The 19,239-nt window shown below is 36.3% G+C and overlaps 1 protein-coding gene across 6 annotated transcripts in view; it reads left to right on the top strand.

The window, feature by feature from the left end:
* Nucleotides 1–18,235, top strand: part of Syt7 (Synaptotagmin 7) — a 224,920-nt gene extending 206,685 nt beyond the window's left edge. For all 6 annotated transcript variants that reach the window (XM_089737281.1, XM_028175819.2, XM_089737280.1 and 3 more), the window contains 6 exons: nt 4,241–4,381; nt 8,821–8,997; nt 9,643–9,723; nt 12,255–12,423; nt 15,612–15,824; nt 16,532–18,235. In XM_089737281.1, the coding sequence (XP_089593407.1) occupies nt 4,241–4,381; nt 8,821–8,997; nt 9,643–9,723; nt 12,255–12,423; nt 15,612–15,824; nt 16,532–16,632 (882 nt within the window). In that variant the 3' untranslated portion in view covers nt 16,633–18,235. The remainder of the gene's footprint in view (nt 1–4,240; nt 4,382–8,820; nt 8,998–9,642; nt 9,724–12,254; nt 12,424–15,611; nt 15,825–16,531) is intronic.
* The last annotated feature ends 1,004 nt before the right edge of the window (nt 18,236–19,239 follow it).

Raw genomic sequence — 19,239 nt, 5'->3', positions numbered from 1 at the left:
TAACAAAGAAATAGTGAATATTTTAGAAAAATCATAAATAAAAACAAATAAAACAAGTAGTCGAATCATGTTGTATCAATGAATATTTTATTCGATACGAGTGGAACCTGGTTATTCACTGCAAAATGCATAAAAAAATCAATGAATTAGACTACTATTTTTTTTAATGCTTAGATGGGTGGACGAGCTCACAGCCCACCTGGTATTAAGTGGTTATTGGAGCCCATAGACATCTACAACGTAAATGCGCCACCCATCTTGAGATATAAGTTCCAAGGTCTCAAGTATAGTTACAACGGCTGTCCCACCCTTCAAACCGAAACGCATTACTGCTTCACGGCAGAAATGGGCGGGGCGATGGTACCTACCCGTGCGGATTCACAAGAGGTCATATCCACGATGTGCTATCCAATATGAAATCATTAAATTGGCTTAACTCATCTCTCAAATCATATAGATAACGAAAGAACATAAAGATTACCTTTCGATATTTTTAATTAGTTATTTAAGAGAACATATATTATTATACCAGTCTCCGCGAAAACAATTCCTAATTTAATCTGTCTTTTTGATCTTGAACTAATCCGCGTTGGTTTAATGTTATTAAATGGAAGCATCACGTAAAATAAATAGAGGCATTGACGTTAATGTCAATTTAAACATTGTGCAATGAACAGTACACGACGGTGACCATTAGAGGCGAAACGTACAAGAAAAATAGTCTTTTAAAATTACTTTGTATATATTTTTTGAAACTTCAATAATCGTTCAACCAATTCGTGCGTTCCTAGTTTGAATTGAAAAAAAAACCTGTTTAACGTTTGAAATTCCCGTAAATTCGTATTTCGAATTGAACTGTCCCTGTTTGAATGTGTGTGTTTTTTTTTGGTTTTGGTTCGTGAACGTATTTTAACTATGGATTCTTTTTCCATGCTTCCTTCTAATATGGTAGGTAGAGGAGGTTGTATCTGAACAAAATAAAGTCTTGCTATTTTAAAGTTTTAGTGACAAAATACGCCTGGACGCAATACTGCTTTGTGAATGTGCACTTTAAATTTATAGATTTAGCGTTTAGTTTTCAACGAGGCTAATTCAAAGCTTTTTTTTTGTTTTAATTTGCGAACATAGAAGTGAAGCTTAGACTTAGTTGTTAGTATGGTATGGGAGTTGTCAATAGTTCACGCTTTACTAAAACAAGCCGCCCATTTTGCCTTTGAATTAATGAATATTCAATATTAAAAATATATAAAATTTCACTTTTTCATCTATTTTCCAATCGATGTCTCAGATTTGTAAGTCCCGTTTAAAATCGATTACCCTTAAGGTTGTTCCGTTATATTAAAAATATAAACTAACCTACTTATGAATAATTCGTTAATTTGTGAATAATAATGTAATATTATATATTTTTTGTAAACCATGACTTCACCGAGCGAAGCATTTAGATTGTAGACAATCCACCTATTAGTTTATGCATCGCTTGAAAAATACAATAGAAATAGACATTTTGAAATAAATCAACTTAATTAAAAACATTTTTAAAACAATAAAAATAAACTTCAAAATCCAGATACGAAATTCTTTATTATTTCTTTACTGAAAATTTCCGTTGATTGAAATCTAGTTTTTATTTTTTTTATTTATATTTCTTGATATTTTTTTAAGGTTTATTGACTATGGGCCTTTTTACTACCTATTTCACCTACTTTATTACAGGAGCAACGATAAATTTTCACTTCGACACCAGAGATATATAAATGGAATTTAAGCTGTTTAATTTGTTTTTAAATATTATCTTTACATAAAATTGATAAATTTTATAATGCAAATTTAAATCAGAAAAAAAATGTATTTTTGTTTAATCTCTGGCTTGTAGATTAATAATAACCATATTAATGAATAAGTCTCGAAGCATTGTAACGAGTGTTTCAAGGTATTAATGAGTGTACACACATTTACCGTGAAGTGGATTTTATCATCGTCATCAAAACGGATTAAAAATAAAATCTTAAATTTGCCATTGCTGGAATCAAGTCTCAACTTCCGAACCGAAAAAGCGGTTCTATTTGGTCCCTAAAACTTATATATAGGTTATATAAATATTCATCATAATGGCGGATCATTTTTCTATGATACATAAGAACCGAACATAATTTTAAATATGACAAGTCGACGCAAATTCCCTCCACCCGCGTTCTGGTATTAATCTCGAAAACGTTTGCTTCAAATTTAGTAAAAATAAGAACAACATGATTCTTCTTACTCTTGCCTTACTCCACATTACGACAGGATACGACAGGAGTTTCATGACCTGCCACCTCTCTCACATTAACCCTCCTTGGGTCATATCCCCATATATCCATGGCGACGTGTCATAGGAAGGGACTTTTCTATTTACCTACGACATTTACATTTCTATTCAATTATTTACGCCTTTATTTATTTATTACGAATTTTCTATCTATCAAAATGTTTCTTTTAATTCATCCGTCGTTGGTCCTATGATTTGTATTATTTATTTAATAAAAAATCGTTAAACTAAAAATTTAAATATTGTAAGATATAATATCGAACTTAAAAATAATATAATTACTAATTTTCATATATTTATGTGTCGTAATTTTATTAATATAGTTATATATTTTTTTTATTTAACAACAAAGTATACCAACAACGTGTAAATAATTTTTTTTTTAAAGCACGTAGTTAATAGAAATATTTTCAAGTCAAATTTTATATATACCAAAGGTATATGCATTCACTGAAAAAAGTTTTGACCCTATTTATAGTTCACACAAAAAGACAATATACATAGTTAGTGAATCAGTAGTGATTTTTTTGTTTTACACAAATAAATTAGAATCAAAAACATTACATATTTTTTTACATCAATAATTTATAATTATAAATTATATTTTTTAAAGTAGACGAAACTTATTCTAGACATGAATAGCATAATTGCAATGCATTAGTTTAGATATGTTCAAAAAAACATTATTAAATCTTGTAAAATTTTTAGTATTAACAATTCAGCTAACAGACAGCTGAAATACTACAATACTTTTCTTTTTCAAATCACAGAACACTTAGATCACGTACAATAGTTTAGATCTAGATTTATACCGTACCCTAAAATTACTTTTCCCGCATGTAAATAAATAGCCATAATAACACACAAAAATAAATTAAAGTACAAAAAGAAACATCAAAATACGAAACACCATTGCAATCGGGATAAATTTCAAACAAGGAAATCCTAGTCTCGTCAGCTTTTGCGTGCTGATAACAGAAGCTTGTTTCTGTTATAGATACATGACAAAAAGTGTAATATAATATATTAAACGAATATAAATTTAAAACTGCTACAAATATAAATAGATATTTAATGGAAGAATAATTCGATTTTGGAACACTGCAATCGGAATAGGAATTTCAAACTAAGAATTCCTATTGAATAACGTATCATTTCATAAATTTTGTCAAAGGTAAGGTTTATAAAAAATATACCACTAAGGAAGTACCACTTAGTCTTAATAAGATTTCATATCATTCACGTGTTGGTGTGTGTTGATATCAAAATTCAGCCTTTTCGCTTACACATCAAAACACAAATTCGCTTGAGTTTTGTGACGGTGCTAAATTAGCCGAAGAGCTGTGGTTGGAAAATGTGTATCGCAAACATCACACTAGCCGCCAAGTACGTTATTTTCATGTTAAACTTAGGACGGGGTTTATTGATCTATTAAAAATATTATTATTTATCGATTTTTTACCACGTTTTTTACATTGTACTTAATGAATTCCTAATTATGCACAATCACAATTATATGACAGTCGCAATGATGGCGATCTACTCGTAACAATAACTCGATAAACAATAATGCTTATAATATGAAACGATTGTATAAAAAAATACATTAATTTGTGTATTATTTTAAGCCCGAAACAATTACTTTTCGACAACAAAAGAAAACACAATCTAACAGAAAAAAGAACAAAAACCTTTTTTTCTTAAATTTACGTTAATACACATTTTTTGGCCCGAAACTCAAGTAACGATATATCAAATGATCTCTTAATTTAGGTGAATAGCGCTATCACGGCACAGTATTGTGTGATTGTAATACCTAATGGGATACATACGTAAGCAGAATTAGGCTTAACCGCGATTCACGGGTAACGCTTTCGTTCGCAATGCCTCCGCCAAGACTCTTTTAAAGTGTACACAATTTGCTAACAGATGGCGTTCCTTCAGAATCGATCCATTTCGCTGGTGGACATGTACATTGACAATTCGGAGCCGTCAGAGAACGTCGGGCAGATCCACTTCTCGTTGGAGTACGACTTCCAAAACACTACCCTGATCTTGAAGATTATACAGGTATGTCGAAAAATATGTAGGCTTGCGGTAGGCAGCGGCTTGGCTCTGCCCCTGGCGTTGCTGAAGTCCATGGGCGACGGTAACCACTCACCATCAGGTGGGCCGTATGCTCGCCTGCCTACAAGGACAATAAATAAAAAAAGTGGATGACACATATGTGTTCAGCAATGCCAGGGGCAGAGCCAAGCCGCTGCCTACCGAAATTTATTTATTTGATTTATAATATTTTAAATACACTACACAACAATACATACATACTTTATTTTATATCAATAAATTCATTTATCACACAATCATACAAAACATTGTTGTTTACACAAGCAACACAACAAAACATGAATATTGAGTCGATTTAAGTCGAATCGTGTCAGATCAGAGTGCCTGAACTTTCGCAGAGCTTTTGCTCGAGCAAGGAAATCAATGTCGCCGCGTTAAGCTTTGTTCGGACTAGGCGAGTATTTTAGTCGATTACCGAGTAATTTAGTAGCTAAATGTGTCTGAACACCAAAAATTTAGTCGATTAGGTTAGTAAATAATTTAGTCAAGTCAATCCATTTTGTTCTATTTTTTCGGGCGAGTAGCGCCTCCCACCACGCGTCCTTGCTCACTGGCTCACTGACTAAACAAGTCCGAACCTGTTGATGAGTTGAGTTCATTAGTGGCACTTCTCAAATGGGTATCTTTGCGCTGAATTTGATTGTGTATTTTCATTAACAGAAAATTCACACAACTTTCGGACATTCTCAAACTATCGAAGTATTCTTTGGAATCTCTTCCAATGCTAATTCCTTCAGAAGACATTTAGTATCTCCTAATTTATCTCTTCTATCAATCCATTTTCGTACCCATAACTTATTTTTCTTAATCACAGAAATTTCCTCATCCACCTCTTCTAAAATAGCCGTTACGATTAGCTTAATCAGTTTATTCGCTCTATTGCGTTGCAGCCTGTTCATCTTGCAAAACACCACTCACTTGTGCACTCTACTGGACCGTAATGCGAACGATTTCTGTGCAGTAGCAAGTAGTTTAGCCACTAAATTACTCGGTACTCGACTAAAATACTCGCCTAGTCCGAACAAGGCTTTATCTCCAAATCATTTAGTCTTAAGTACATCGTACACAAAAACATAGAACGTCAAATTCTCACAGCAAACACTCTTCCAAACGTGTTAAATGATAAACATAAAAAAGTGTATTGTTAATTTTTTGAGCACGCAAAACGAATAATAAACAGCGCCTCCGAAAAGTATCTGAGCTCTAAATGAATTATGATCATGTTTTGTGTAAATAATGTTTGTTTTGGTAAGTGGAAGTGTGAAAGTAGCCCCGGTAATCAACAAATTAAAGAGCGGACGGTTAGCGTGGTGTGGACGTGTGATGCGTAGAGAGAAGATGCATGTGACTAGGAGATGTATGGAAATGGTAGTGTAAGGTAGAGGGGGAAGAGGTCGAACGAAGAAGACATGGATGGAGTGTGTAAATGACGCTATGAGAGAGAGAGGAATGAGTGTTGAGATGACGGCTGATAGAAGAGAATGGAAGAGAAAAATTCCGGTCCGGTCGAAAAACAATCTCTGGTTCCAGTTTTAATTCCGAATGCGATGATGATTCACCCGGGCTAAAATAAATACCTTTTACCTATATCTAAAAAAAAATTGTGCGTCTGGGGACGCCCGACAGAAGCGATAACTTACACTAATCTAAGTTGAACTATTTAATATTGAAATTATTTAGGTAACTTGAGAAAAGCTTAGGTTATTACCTAAATTTTATCTTTAAATTAATACGTAGAGCAAAAACTTTGTAACCCTTTTTACGAAAATCGCGCGGACGGAGGAGTATGAAATTTACCACACTTATAGAGAATATAGCGAAGGAGTGCAGGATATTAATTTTTTTTTTAAATTATGCATAAAAAATTACATTAAATCAATAAAAAAACTACCATGTACACACTACCATGTATTCCACACACACACACACACGCATGCATGCTATTTGTTTATTAACAAAGTTTCCTCATTTCAAATTGAGAATAGATTAAAATATTGTTTGTCTTCATTAATACATATTTGTCTATAGTGTAGTCTTGGCGTAATCTGTGATTATAGAAGTAAATAGAATCATATTAGTCTTTAACAATAGAATCATAATAGTGTACAAACTTATAATTTCAATTAGGTAGCTATAGTCGAATTTCGACTACCGGGGTAATCACTAGTCTATATGAATATGATAATGTAATGAAAATTGTAATATAAATTGAAAAAGATATAAATATGTAGTTAGGAGCTACACGCGTTCTCAGTGCCGCTGTCGTATGCGCGAGAGAAAGGGACGGCAGACAGACTGGTAACGTAACGCGTTACGTAACGAAGTGATTTACCCTCCCATAAGAAATTATCACTTCAAAAACATTTCGTTTTAATTCTGGTACCTAGTCAGGCGTCAAGAATCTTTCCGATGACAGTTGAATTGGAAAATGTTTTGCAAAATCATAAATAACATTTATTAAATATTCATGAGTTGCCTCTTATTCATTATGGAAGGGAGGGCTTGGAAGTTGTACAGAAATTTTCATTTTGTCGGCACGTCGTGAGATTGGTAAAATGACTTGTTTAATAATTATGTACATGAAAGTATTTTGAGATTTTTATTTTATCAGGCGGTATAATGGACGTGGTTTTTTACTTTTGCCACTTTAATGCCATATGTGTTTGTTTGTGGTAAGCGTATTACGACAGAGAATCCAAGAGTACCATTATTACACCGGATTAGAAAATTTAAGACGGTTTTACGTTCAAATAAGTTGCGGGTAATCACGGTATTAGTTAATAACTTCTGCCTGCGGCTTTGCCCGTGCGAGAAGTGTCTTTTTTTTTTATTGCTTAAATGTGTGAACGAGCTCACAGCCCACCTGGTGTTAAGTGGTTACTGGAGCCCATAGACATCTACAGCGTAAATGTGCCACACACCTTGAAATATAGTTTAGAGGTCTCAGTATAGTCACAACGGCTGCCCCACCCTTCAAACCGAAACGCATTACTGCTTCACGACAGAAATAGGCGGGGCGGTGGTACCTACCCGTGCGGACTCACAAGAGGTCCTACCATCAGTAATTACGCAAATTATAATTTTGCGAGTTTGATTTTTATTACACGATGTTATTCCTTCACCGTGGAAGTCAATCGTGAACATTTGTTAAGTACGCATTTCATTAAATGTCTCTTCCAAGATTATTTTTTTTCCAAATCCAATCAACGGATTATGTATTCTGCTAAGTTAAAATCCAATTGAAATAGCATTAAAATTACACTACTATCCCGCGGGAAGGCATTATGCGGATTTTTTTAGTGCGATCTATGGTTAAGGTTGTGCCATCTATTGCCGTAGTCCGGAACTAAAGTTTCGTTAAAATAAAGTTAGTCAACCTGTTGTCCCAAGATAACACATTAACACAAGAGAAAAAAGGATCCCATGTGCTAATCGAGAAAATGGTCTATCTATGTGCCAATTTTCTTCCAAATGTCTTCAATTAAAGTGATAAGATGCGTGCAATTAATCTTGGCTATGTAGCTTAAGAGCAAAGATAAAAAACTCTTAAGACTATTTATGGCAATTATTACACGGTTTATTTATGCTATGACTGAACGTAATATAATCTTTAAATTCAATTTTCATCAACTTCTACTTACTGTATAATTAATTTGAAATAGCCATAGATTGAAATATACATATACTAGCTGGCCCGGCAAATGTTGTTTTGCCATATAAATTATTTCTATAAAAGATAAATAACCTCGATACCGACTGCAGCGCCATCTGTCGGGCTGATTTGTAAATCTAAACCATTCTCGAATCCACCTGAAGGCACACAGAAAATTTCATTAAAATCGATCCAGCCGTTTAGTTCAGCGACAAACACACGCACAGAAGAAATATACCAATATATTACTACGTGAAGCAAAAACTTTATACCCCTTTTTACGAAAATTGCGCGGACGGGGGAATATGAAATTTCCCACGCTTATAGAGAATATAGAGAAGGAGTGCACAATGCTAATATAATTTTTAAATAATGCATAAAGATAAATTAAATCAATAAAGAAAACATTATACACACTGCCATGAATTTGACACACACACATATTTATATTATATATCCTTTGTTTATTGTCAAACTTTAGTTTGTCAAAAACTGTGGTCAAATTGATTGACTGTGGTTAATATTGTTTATCTTTAATATTATTTATAGTGTAGTCTTGGCGAAATATGTGATTATAGAAGTATAATCTTTGACAATGTAACCATAATAATATTCAAGCTTAGAAATTCAATTAATTATAGTCGAATTTCGACTACTGCGGGACCACTAGTATATAATATAAAGATACCGTGCTCATGCTAATCTTTAATCTTAATTACGTCTGCGCCAGGGCAAGGAGCTACCAGCCAAGGATCTGAGCGGCACTTCGGATCCCTACGTCAGGGTCACCCTGCTCCCGGATAAGAAACACCGCTTGGAGACGAAGATAAAGAGACGCACTCTCAACCCGAGGTGGAATGAAACCTTTTATTTCGAAGGCTTCCCAATACAGAAGCTTCAGAGCCGGGTAAATTTGACAATCACAAATCAATCTTTATGTTCGATCATACCCGATCCTGTGGACCGGTGTGATAAACAGTCGACGTCGCCCTAAGCACGTCATTACGGATCCTCCCGATCCAATAACGGTGCTTTTAGGTACCTCAAGCACCGGTCACCGTCCTCCCCGGACCCGTGGCTTGCGACAAAGGGCTCGACGAGTAAATTGACCCATAGACACAGCCCACTGAGTTTCTCGTCGGAGAAGATTCGCAGGAAACCTATGGTAACCGACATAGTCCAAAAGATTGCAACTTTGAAGTGGCAGCGGGCAAGGCACATTGGAACAGATGGTTGCTGGGGCCGAAAAGTGATATTGAGTGGCGACCAGAAGATGTAACGTGGGTAGATTTCCAACAAGGAGAACTACCGATCTGTTGAGGGTCGCGGGAATCCGCTGGATGCATGATGAGATGCGATCCTTGGGTGAGACCTTTGTCCAGCAGTTGAGGTCTGTGGACTAAACATAGATATATAAATATTCTGAGTTGGCTAGCCGTTTCCATGCTGTAATATCTACAGGTTCTGGTAGCTGACAAACACCATAACGAAGAAAGGAAACACGTAGATCAATACTATTAATTGTAAGATTACAGCACGTGCTAATTTCTAGGTCCTGCATCTTCACGTGTTTGATTACGACCGCTTCTCAAGAGATGACTCCATTGGCGAGGTTTTCTTGCCGTTGTGCCAGGTAAATCGCGCCTTGATCTCCTATTATTTTACTGGTGGTAGAACCTGTTGTGAGTCCGCACGGGTAGGTACCACCCCCCCCCCCATTTCTGCCGTGAAGCAATAATGCGCTTTGGTTTGAAAGGTGGGGCAGCCGTTGTAACTATACTGAGACCTTAGAACTTATATCTCAAGCTGGGTGGCGTGTTGTAGATGTCTATGGGCTCCAGTAACCACTTAACACCAAGTGGGCTCTGAGCTCGTCCACCCACCTAAGCAATAAAAAAAAAGTGTAACGGTTAGAACTGATTACTGTACCACCGGATTGGAATACGAAACTCAATTGAAGTTTTTCTCAAGAATATTTGGTGATAGGGATTATAGAGCATTTGTTCTCGTCCTGATGAATCTACTCGACCCTGTCCTATCCTGTTGGATGCTTCTGATTCTAAAGGTAGCACCAGTCACAATAAAGGTCCCCATGCTCACGCACTCGCGAAGCAGCTGCTCTTTAACTGTTAGATTAGTTTCACACGCGGGAGTTGGAAGACCTTTGACCCACCAGCGATTCCTCCAATCCAACTAACTAAGGCCTTGTCTTTTTAAACCTTACTCGATTATATATTTGTAAAATGAATTCTGTTAGTGTGGCAACAGCCTTAGCGATGACAGTTGACGGCTGACATGTTTCCATTGTTGACACAACCCCGAGCGCTAGTGTACATAACGACATAAAGCTCACGTGTGATCGGGCGGTATCGCGTCCTCCAATGCGTGTTCGGTGGAGTAGGACCCTGAAACTGCGATACTTTAAGACAAATATATTTTTGTACGGAAACTAGCGACATCTTGTAGCGGATGCCCCTAAATTTATAAGTTGTTAAAATGAAGGCATTTAATTATTGTATAGCTAAGCACAGAAAATAAAAAAATTATAAATCATACAAGTCTTTATTTGCTATAGACAAAGAGATTAGATATTATCAATTTGTCATTTCTAAAAATTTACAAAATCCTTCATTAAAAATAAAATATAGGATAGGTAATGTTACTGCCATCTGCAGGATCTGTGAGAAACTAATCGAAGCGAAGCCATCTAGTGGCCGACGCCCGTAAACATTTTTGTTGAGTGCTTGAGTTGCTTACCTATAACTAGCTTATGTGTATTATCTATGCGATGGAATGTCAAAGATTAATAATAATTATTAAACATTAAAGAAACGTTAATTATAATTATTATTTTACTTTGAGTCTTAAAACAATTGATTGTACGATCGAGTTATTTGTAATAAATTATCTTTGCTCGCGTACCCACTTTTTATAATAATATTTTATAATAATAAATAGTGAAGGTTACACCCGCCAGACAACAATGTCGGGCCTTCTAACCTCACATTCAATTTATCTCCAGCCCTTTTCGCCCTCGTTGGAAGCGAACAATCAAAACTTTGACCTATCCGCAACATAAATAAGATATTTCATATAAATATCAGAAACTCGAGAACACAATGGCGCGAATTTCGTTACCATAATAACTTATTGATGTTTCAAGGAATCAGAAGACCCTCCTTCTTTATGCAGATTTAAGCAAATATAACATTAACATAATTCGTATTTGTGTCAATTTGTGAACAGAAATTGCTTTTTTCTTTTTTTTACTCGCTTTGTAGGCAGATGGGCATACGGCCCACCTGATGGTGAGTGGTTACCGTCGCCCATGGACTTCAGTAATGCCAGAGGCAGAACCAAGCCGCTGCCTACCGCTTAATACTCTCCACAAGCCTCGTTTGAAGAAGGACATGTCATAGCGCTCGGGAAACACCGTGGAGGGGAGCTCATTCCATAGCCGGATGGTACGTGGCAAAAAAGATCTTTAGAAACGCACTGTGGATGACCGCAGTGGCTCCAGGTAGTATGGATGAACTCTACTCCGCTACAGGCGCCATTGAACCGATGTCGATTAAATAGAGTTCGTCTTTTGGTCTATTTTTGAATAGTACAGAAGATTTGGCGAACTCACGGCTCATTAGGCCTAAAATATTGTTACGCGCTGGGGTTCGGGATAAATAAAATTTCACCAAAGTACAACTTAAAACTGTATTCAACACTTAGAACACTTAAAACACTCAATAAAACTTTAAAACACTCAACAAAAACTTTAAAACTCTCAATTCGCTTGTTCCGCTTCGCTTCAGGTGATCCGTTCGCTGTTTCGCTTCGAGTAGTTCCGATTATTGACTAAATGCGTGCCATCTCTACAACGCTTTTATAGCCGATTCCTCATCCCTAGAATTGTCGAGAATATTCCACACATCTCTAGTAGTAGTTCCCGCTATCTGACAATAGATGGCGTTGTACTTCTCGAGCGTTCTAGGTCCTTCGATATTCGTTCGACTATTCGGCGATAGATGGCGTTACTCTTACCGGCGTAGCAATATAGTATGCAACGACTATTTCACCCTACAAATCGGAATAAAAAATAGACTAATGGTATGCGATATGAAATATAATTCGTGATTGTTATCATAAGAAGACAATTCCGTAACTTTCCAGGTGGACTTAAGCGAAAAACCTTCGTTCTGGAAAGCTCTGAAGCCTCCAGCGAAGGACAAGTGCGGGGAGCTTCTCACTTCGCTCTGTTACCATCCGAGTAACAGCGTGCTGACCTTGACACTCCTGAAGGCCAGGAATTTGAAGGCGAAGGACATTAACGGGAAATCAGGTTGAGTACAGAATGAGTATTTTTTGGGGAGCGGGCGATAGTTCCTTAACTATTGCGAGAAGCAATGACTGATAGAAAACGTCACGTAACGAAAAACCGTTATGTCCTCGTACATACAATTCTCTATGTATACTGAAGAAAAGTCGCTCATATATAGACATAATACTGGTGGTAGGACCTCTTTTGAGTCGGCGTGGGTAGATACCACCGCCCTGTCTATTTCTGCCGTGAAGCAGTAATGCGTTTCGGTCTGAAGGGTAAGCAATAAAAAAAAAAAAACGTGTGGCACTCGGGAACTGCCGCGGTAAAGCTATTGCATAACATTTTTTATCAACTTATGCAATTATAATTAGACAATGATAATTTAATATTAAAACAATAATAAAACAAGACCACGCTATATTAAACATTAATAAAAGCAAAACCTTAACTATCCCCTTCACACTCGTAAGCTAGACCGCGCGAGAGAGAGATGAACAGACTTTTCATGATGCGCATGATGCGCAGTGTGACGTCACGCCACGCGCTTATTCACAAACACTACACAAGCGCAACGTGTGAATGTGTTGAACGCGAGCTACATGGTAGGCGGAGTGGGGGGTGTAAGGTTTTTTTCGTTACGGAATTTCATGATTCGATCGCCGCGCTCAAGGCCCGCGATAAAAGCTATACAATAGCTTAAAAAATAATAATAATAATACAGCCTGATTTCTGACACTGCCCACAGAGAACTATCCGCGTAATTCCGTCTCAACATTTATAATCGTTAAGCCACCCCATTTTTCACAGCATCATATAAATCAAGATTCAGAATCATCTCCGAGGATCCAATTAACCGTTTCTTGTAACGGTCCTTGTTGAGTTACGGCTGGTTCGTTCTTCGGGTAACACCAGAGAGATCGGGTGTCGGATTATGAATTGTAAATTCCAAAACAAAAATAAATGAGGGTTGTGTTTTTTTTTTTTGCGTCATAATCCCGCATAATAAATTACTGAAATTTTCATTAGGGCAAGACGTTTCAGTTCTGTGGGGCTTAAGATTTACAATGACTCCCCACGCCCTCCCGCGACGTCTATTATCCGTGTACCGCCAAGCAAACATGCTATGCGAGTGCATTTTGAAATGCAAGTGATTTTTTAAAGAAAGAAGAGACCTTCAAAGTTGAAAGCCTTTTCTTTCTTTCAAAATTCTTTCATCTTCTTTTTTCTTTAATCTCTCAAAATTTTCATTCTTGTTCTTTCTACTTTTCGATTAATCGGGAATTCGACATGATGTAGGTAATGTTCAGTAAGGTATGGCACCTTCAATAAGCATGAGCGGAGAATAGAAGTGCCGCTTTATTGTGCATAACAATATCGTCTAAATTTCTACGTTCAAGACAGACGAAGTCAACCTGCATTTTTTATATTATTATTTTTTTGCTTAGATGAGTGGACGAGCCCAGTGTTAAGTGGTTACTGGAGCCCATAGACATCTACTACGTAAATGCGCCACCCACCTTGAGATATAAGTTCTAAGATGTCAGTATAGTTACAACGTCTGCTCCACCCTTCCAACTGAAACGCATTACTGCTTCATGGTAGAAATACGCAGGTGGTGGTACCCGTGCGGACTCACAAGAGCTTCTACCACCAGTAAAGGTCCTACCACCAGGGCTTTTTAATATAGTTGAATCTTTGAACTCCTGTATCATGCAGGTCGCGTCGTTCCATTTATAATGCAATATATATTTGTAAAGCTATTTAATTTATGGTGCAATAAAAATATTTTCCTCTTTGGAAAGTCAATATTCAATCGATATTCTTCGAAACGATATCATAGGATGGTGGCAATATTAATGTCGCTCGCTCTTTAAGCTCAGTTGAGGGAGCCAGTGAAACAATTTTACGAGAGACAATTTTAAAATAGGAGAGCAAAGACGAAATCGTAAATTGTTTTTTTTTTTTGTAGCTATTGGAAATCTATCTTGAAATCATTAAGCAACACCCTTTCTGAGCATAACTAGAAATAGCCCCTTAGGCTACCAACTCTTAGTAGATAGAAAAAAAAAAATGTTTTCCTTCTATCTATGCTGATTATATAGCCTTGAGAGGCTATTTCAGCTTCGCCCTAACTTGTAGTTGAGCTCACGGGGCTCAAGCCGGAGTGTTGCTAACACTGGCCCTAGCAAGAGCCGTGCTTCGCAGAATCTACCACCGGATCGGAAACGCTACCCACTGAGAAGATCCGGCGAGAAACTCAGTGGGCTGCATCCGTGGGTTAATTTACTCGCCGAACCCTTGAGCGACTCGAGCGACGGGCTCGACCAGGAAGAAAAAATCGTTTCACAAGCAATGATATTGACACGTACCAAATATTCTTTTTCAATCTTAATATCGAATTGATTTTCCTCGCGAGATCAACCCTAAAATATATATTTCCGTTTTTACTATCGTTTTACGAGTATCATTTACGTTCTGTTGAGTTTCAAATCGGCAACGATGTTATATCAGTTTTTACTTCAGTTAACGTGAACTGGCAATGACCCTTTTTATTTACGAGATAGACTAGACAGAAGAAAAGCATCTTAACTTTTTACAAAGAATTTTGTCCATTGTAATTATAGCAATTCGTGCGTGCGCAAATTAAGTAGGTATTATTTTATTTTAATGATTTTAGTGTAACAACGAAATCTGCATTTGAATTTATTGATTGATTTAAGACAAATGTGAGATTCGGACTAAATGAAATCACGAACTATGATGAATAATTCGGTGGTTGCCCTTAGTTTTTTTCCCGTACCTATTTGTGCGTCAAGCCTCAGTTCGCGAACTATGGAGAACTGTTGGCAATGTTTCCACATGACAACGACCGCTCTGCCAAGAATAACCGACTATGATGATGATTCGCTGGTATCCAGCTTCTCGCGGTCAGGTACATGAACTCTAGGCCCGACTAGAGAGAATTTGCCAACCCTAGCCCTAGCAAGAACAGTGCTTCGCAGAATCTACCACCCGATCAGAATGGTGACCCACTGAGACGATCTGCCGAGAAACTCACTGGGTATACCGTTAGTACGTACACACGTCTATTTTCGTCCCAAATACAAGTCGCTATGTCGATTATCTTTTTGTTCAACAGACCTTTCATTCGCTGTCAAAAATTATTTTGAATTCTTATAACCCATAACTAACATTTCGCCCCCCAGATCCCTACGTCAAGGTCTGGCTGCAGTTTGGCGACAAGCGCATCGAAAAACGCAAGACGGCCGTCTTCAAGTGCACCCTAAATCCGGTCTTCAACGACTCGTTCTCATTCAACGTGCCCTGGGAGAAGATCAGGGAATGTTCGCTGGACGTCCAAGTTATGGACTTCGACAACATCGGCCGCAACGAGTTGATCGGGCGGATATTGCTGGCAGGTTTGTTAATTTTAAATAATTATGAAACTCTTAAACGATTAAAAACCGGTAAAAGTAAAAACAATGGATCAATTGAGATGAAGAGGCTGGGGTGGGCAACGGCTTGACTCTACTCCTGGCATTGCTGAAGTCCGTGGGCGACGGTATCCACTCACCATCAGGTGGGCTGTATGCTAGTCTGCCTACAAGAGCAATAAATATATAAAAACAAAAAATGAGCTCGTTATTAGCCAACAACATTCTCGTCTAGTGTTTAGTGGGATACAGGCAAGCTTAAAACTACATAGACCGATTCACCTACCTACCTTCCAACCCGCCTACCTTTAAGGCACAGTCACTGTACAAACATAGATGATACATCCTCCACCATAGGGGAAGTAGCCTCTGGCTTTGCCAGATGCCTCCACTGTGATGATGCTGATGAGATGTGCTGTACCCATATCCATTAGCGGCAATGCTCACTGCACCACCGGATATACATACTATTTATAACCAACTGGTTTTACTGGTGGTAGGACCTCTATGGGCTCCGGTAACTACTTAACACCAAGTGGACTGTGATTTAGTCCACCCATTTAGGCATTAAAAAAAATTGACGAGATCCCTCAGAAGGGAGCGTCGGACTGGCCTTTGGCATTGCTGACGGAATGCTGATACGTCGTTCGATCGACGTCAGCATCACCGAGGGTAATGGTTATCGGTTACAGGCAAGAACGGCTCGGGCGCGACAGAGACGAAGCACTGGCAGGACATGATAACGAAACCAAGACAGACGATTGTGCAATGGCATCGCCTCAAGCCCGAATAAACCACGAAGCGACCCCCAACTTGCTACACGTCATAAGACTGAACGGTTAAATGTTACAAAAAAGCGAATAACCAAAAAACAAATAAAAAAAAAAAAAAAAAAACGAAAAATATCTCTTTCGGATCTGTCTTTCGCGGCGTGTACAAATTTTGTTTCTTTTTTGTGAGATATATACTTAAATTAATATTATTTGAATTAGAAAAAAAGTTACATATATTTTTTTTGTTTGTTTATATAAATAAATGTAAATCATAAAATTTGCTTTAATATTTATGTACTGTGTTGAGTTTCTGCATTCAGTTTGGAACGCGCACGCCATTATCTCGAACTTGACTGTTCTCTGATATCTCGAACGTTACTGCTTCTAAGCTATTAAACGTAATCTTGGAAACTAAAAACTTGAACATAAAAAAAAAACGTAACAATTGTGAAAAATTTCATTGCCTTCTTCAAAACATATGATAGAATCAACCCTTTTTTTTTCATTCCGATTTTTTTTTTCTTCATTTCAACGCTTAAAGTGTTCGAATTTTGAAATACATTTATTTAAAAAAAAAATGCATAATGAAATTTTTCATATATTGTCACAAAATCTTTATGCAAATGTTAACGTTGTTTATATATTATGATAATATGTAAAAGTTGAATTGACGTTGGGAAGTTTTGAACGAAACATTGTTAGTTAATTAAATAATAAATATATCTTAATAATATTGTTAAACGTAGTGAATATTAACAAAAGTCGAGTTCGTATCGTACAAAAGTTGTAGATTTTCATTTATTTAAAAACTCTAATTGGATTAAACAAATTCACATTGGTGCAGTGCCGGATTAACGATGTAGCATGAGTAGCAATTGCTACGGGCCCCGCGCGAACGGGGGCCCCGCATATTTAAACCCACTCATCTCTGCCCGAGCTTAATTTTTTGAGTGACTTATTAAGAAAAAGTTGTTTGTATAAACGTGTAGAATTTCAATCAGCTCTACAAAAAGTCTGACGTATGCAAGCACTCTTACCCGACACAGTGTGGATGTGTAGCAGAATTGAGAGGGCTTGATTTTAGTTGTTAAAATTATATATTTATTTGTAAGATTAACAGTCTACATTATTATTAGTATAATTTAGTAACCTGCTACGGGCCCCGCGCTTGCTTAATCCAGCACTGCATCTAGCAATTTGGAGCATTGTCGAAATTTTAAAGAGATCAAACTGCCAAATGATAAAGTAATTTACATTATTACAGCACAACAAAAATCTGTGTCAAAAACAATCTTTGTTAAAAACACTTATTGCTTATAATATGTATTGAAAAATTCTAAATTTTAATGTTAAGATTGAAAAAAAGGACGGTCAATTTTAGGCGCGGTTTTGTAAAAAGAAATGTAATATGTGGAAGAAAATGAAAAAGAAAAATATTACGTAACTTAAACAATAATTTTGAGTCGGAATTCGTTTGGAAATTGTTTTTTATTTTAATCCGATGTTAATTAACCTAAGTTGTATGCGATGACCATTTGTTAAAGGATTGTTACAAAACATATTATGGATACATTTTAATATAACATAGTATTTATTATGCTTGTTGTTAAATGTTAAAAAATATTGCTTATTGAAAAAGAAAAAAAAAAGACGTAGAATCGATGTTTTTTTTTTGAAAACGAACTTTAGAAAAAATCTTATTGTATACATTTATAAAGATATTTATAGACAATTAGTAATACAATATTTATATATATTTTAATAGCAAATCTTACAGTAGCGTTGTTAGAATAGAATGTTCAGAATTAAATTTAATAAGTAGTTGCAGAAAATATAATATATAAATATTGAATATGATGATAATATATTGAAATCAACGATAGTGGGTATTTTTAAAACTTAATTTTTTACTGTATTTTTCTATTGTTCGTATGTATTCTTTTTTTAATAATTATTCTGATTCATTTACCTTTTCGAAATGGAATATTAAATAAATGAATTTAACTTTTAAATCAATTGAAAAGGGTTCTATTGTTACGATTATTGCATCAATAACTTGAAACGTTAAAAGAAAAAAGAAGATTCTAGAAATCGTCTCTCATATTGCCAAAGTCATTCAGTACTTCCATCGATGTGGTCGAAGATCCACTTCTTCAACTATCAGATTTTTCCCCTACCATTATTCGCTGGTAACCTAAATGCGGTCATCCACATTGCGTTTCCAGAGATCTTTTTTGCCATCTACCATCTGGCTATGGAATGAGCTCTCCTCTACGGTGTTTTTCAAGCGCTATGACATGTTCTTTTTCAAACCTTTATGCCATCTTTATGCCTGAACTTGAATTAATTATAAACACATACATCAATGATTGAAGATCAAATTTTCAGTCAATTTATAGGCAGACTAATTAAAAACATAGTAGAAGCTGTTAAAACATTAATTAAAACAAACAAGTGTTCTTTAGTAACCTAACTTTCCGTCACATCGACTGAATTGCGTAAAGAGGCACTCTTCAAGATCATCGTCCAAGAAGCTGATTAGGTCATCCAATGATTCCCACATTCGAACTCGCAGTGATACCTGATGACGGATATCGCATTTGATTGAATTAATTCATTCGAAATAC

This window comes from Bombyx mandarina, chromosome 23 (genome assembly GCF_030267445.1).
Source record: "Bombyx mandarina strain Sakado chromosome 23, ASM3026744v2".
Taxonomy (NCBI): domain Eukaryota; kingdom Metazoa; phylum Arthropoda; class Insecta; order Lepidoptera; family Bombycidae; genus Bombyx; species Bombyx mandarina.
This window is presented reverse-complemented; position numbering and strand designations above follow the sequence as displayed.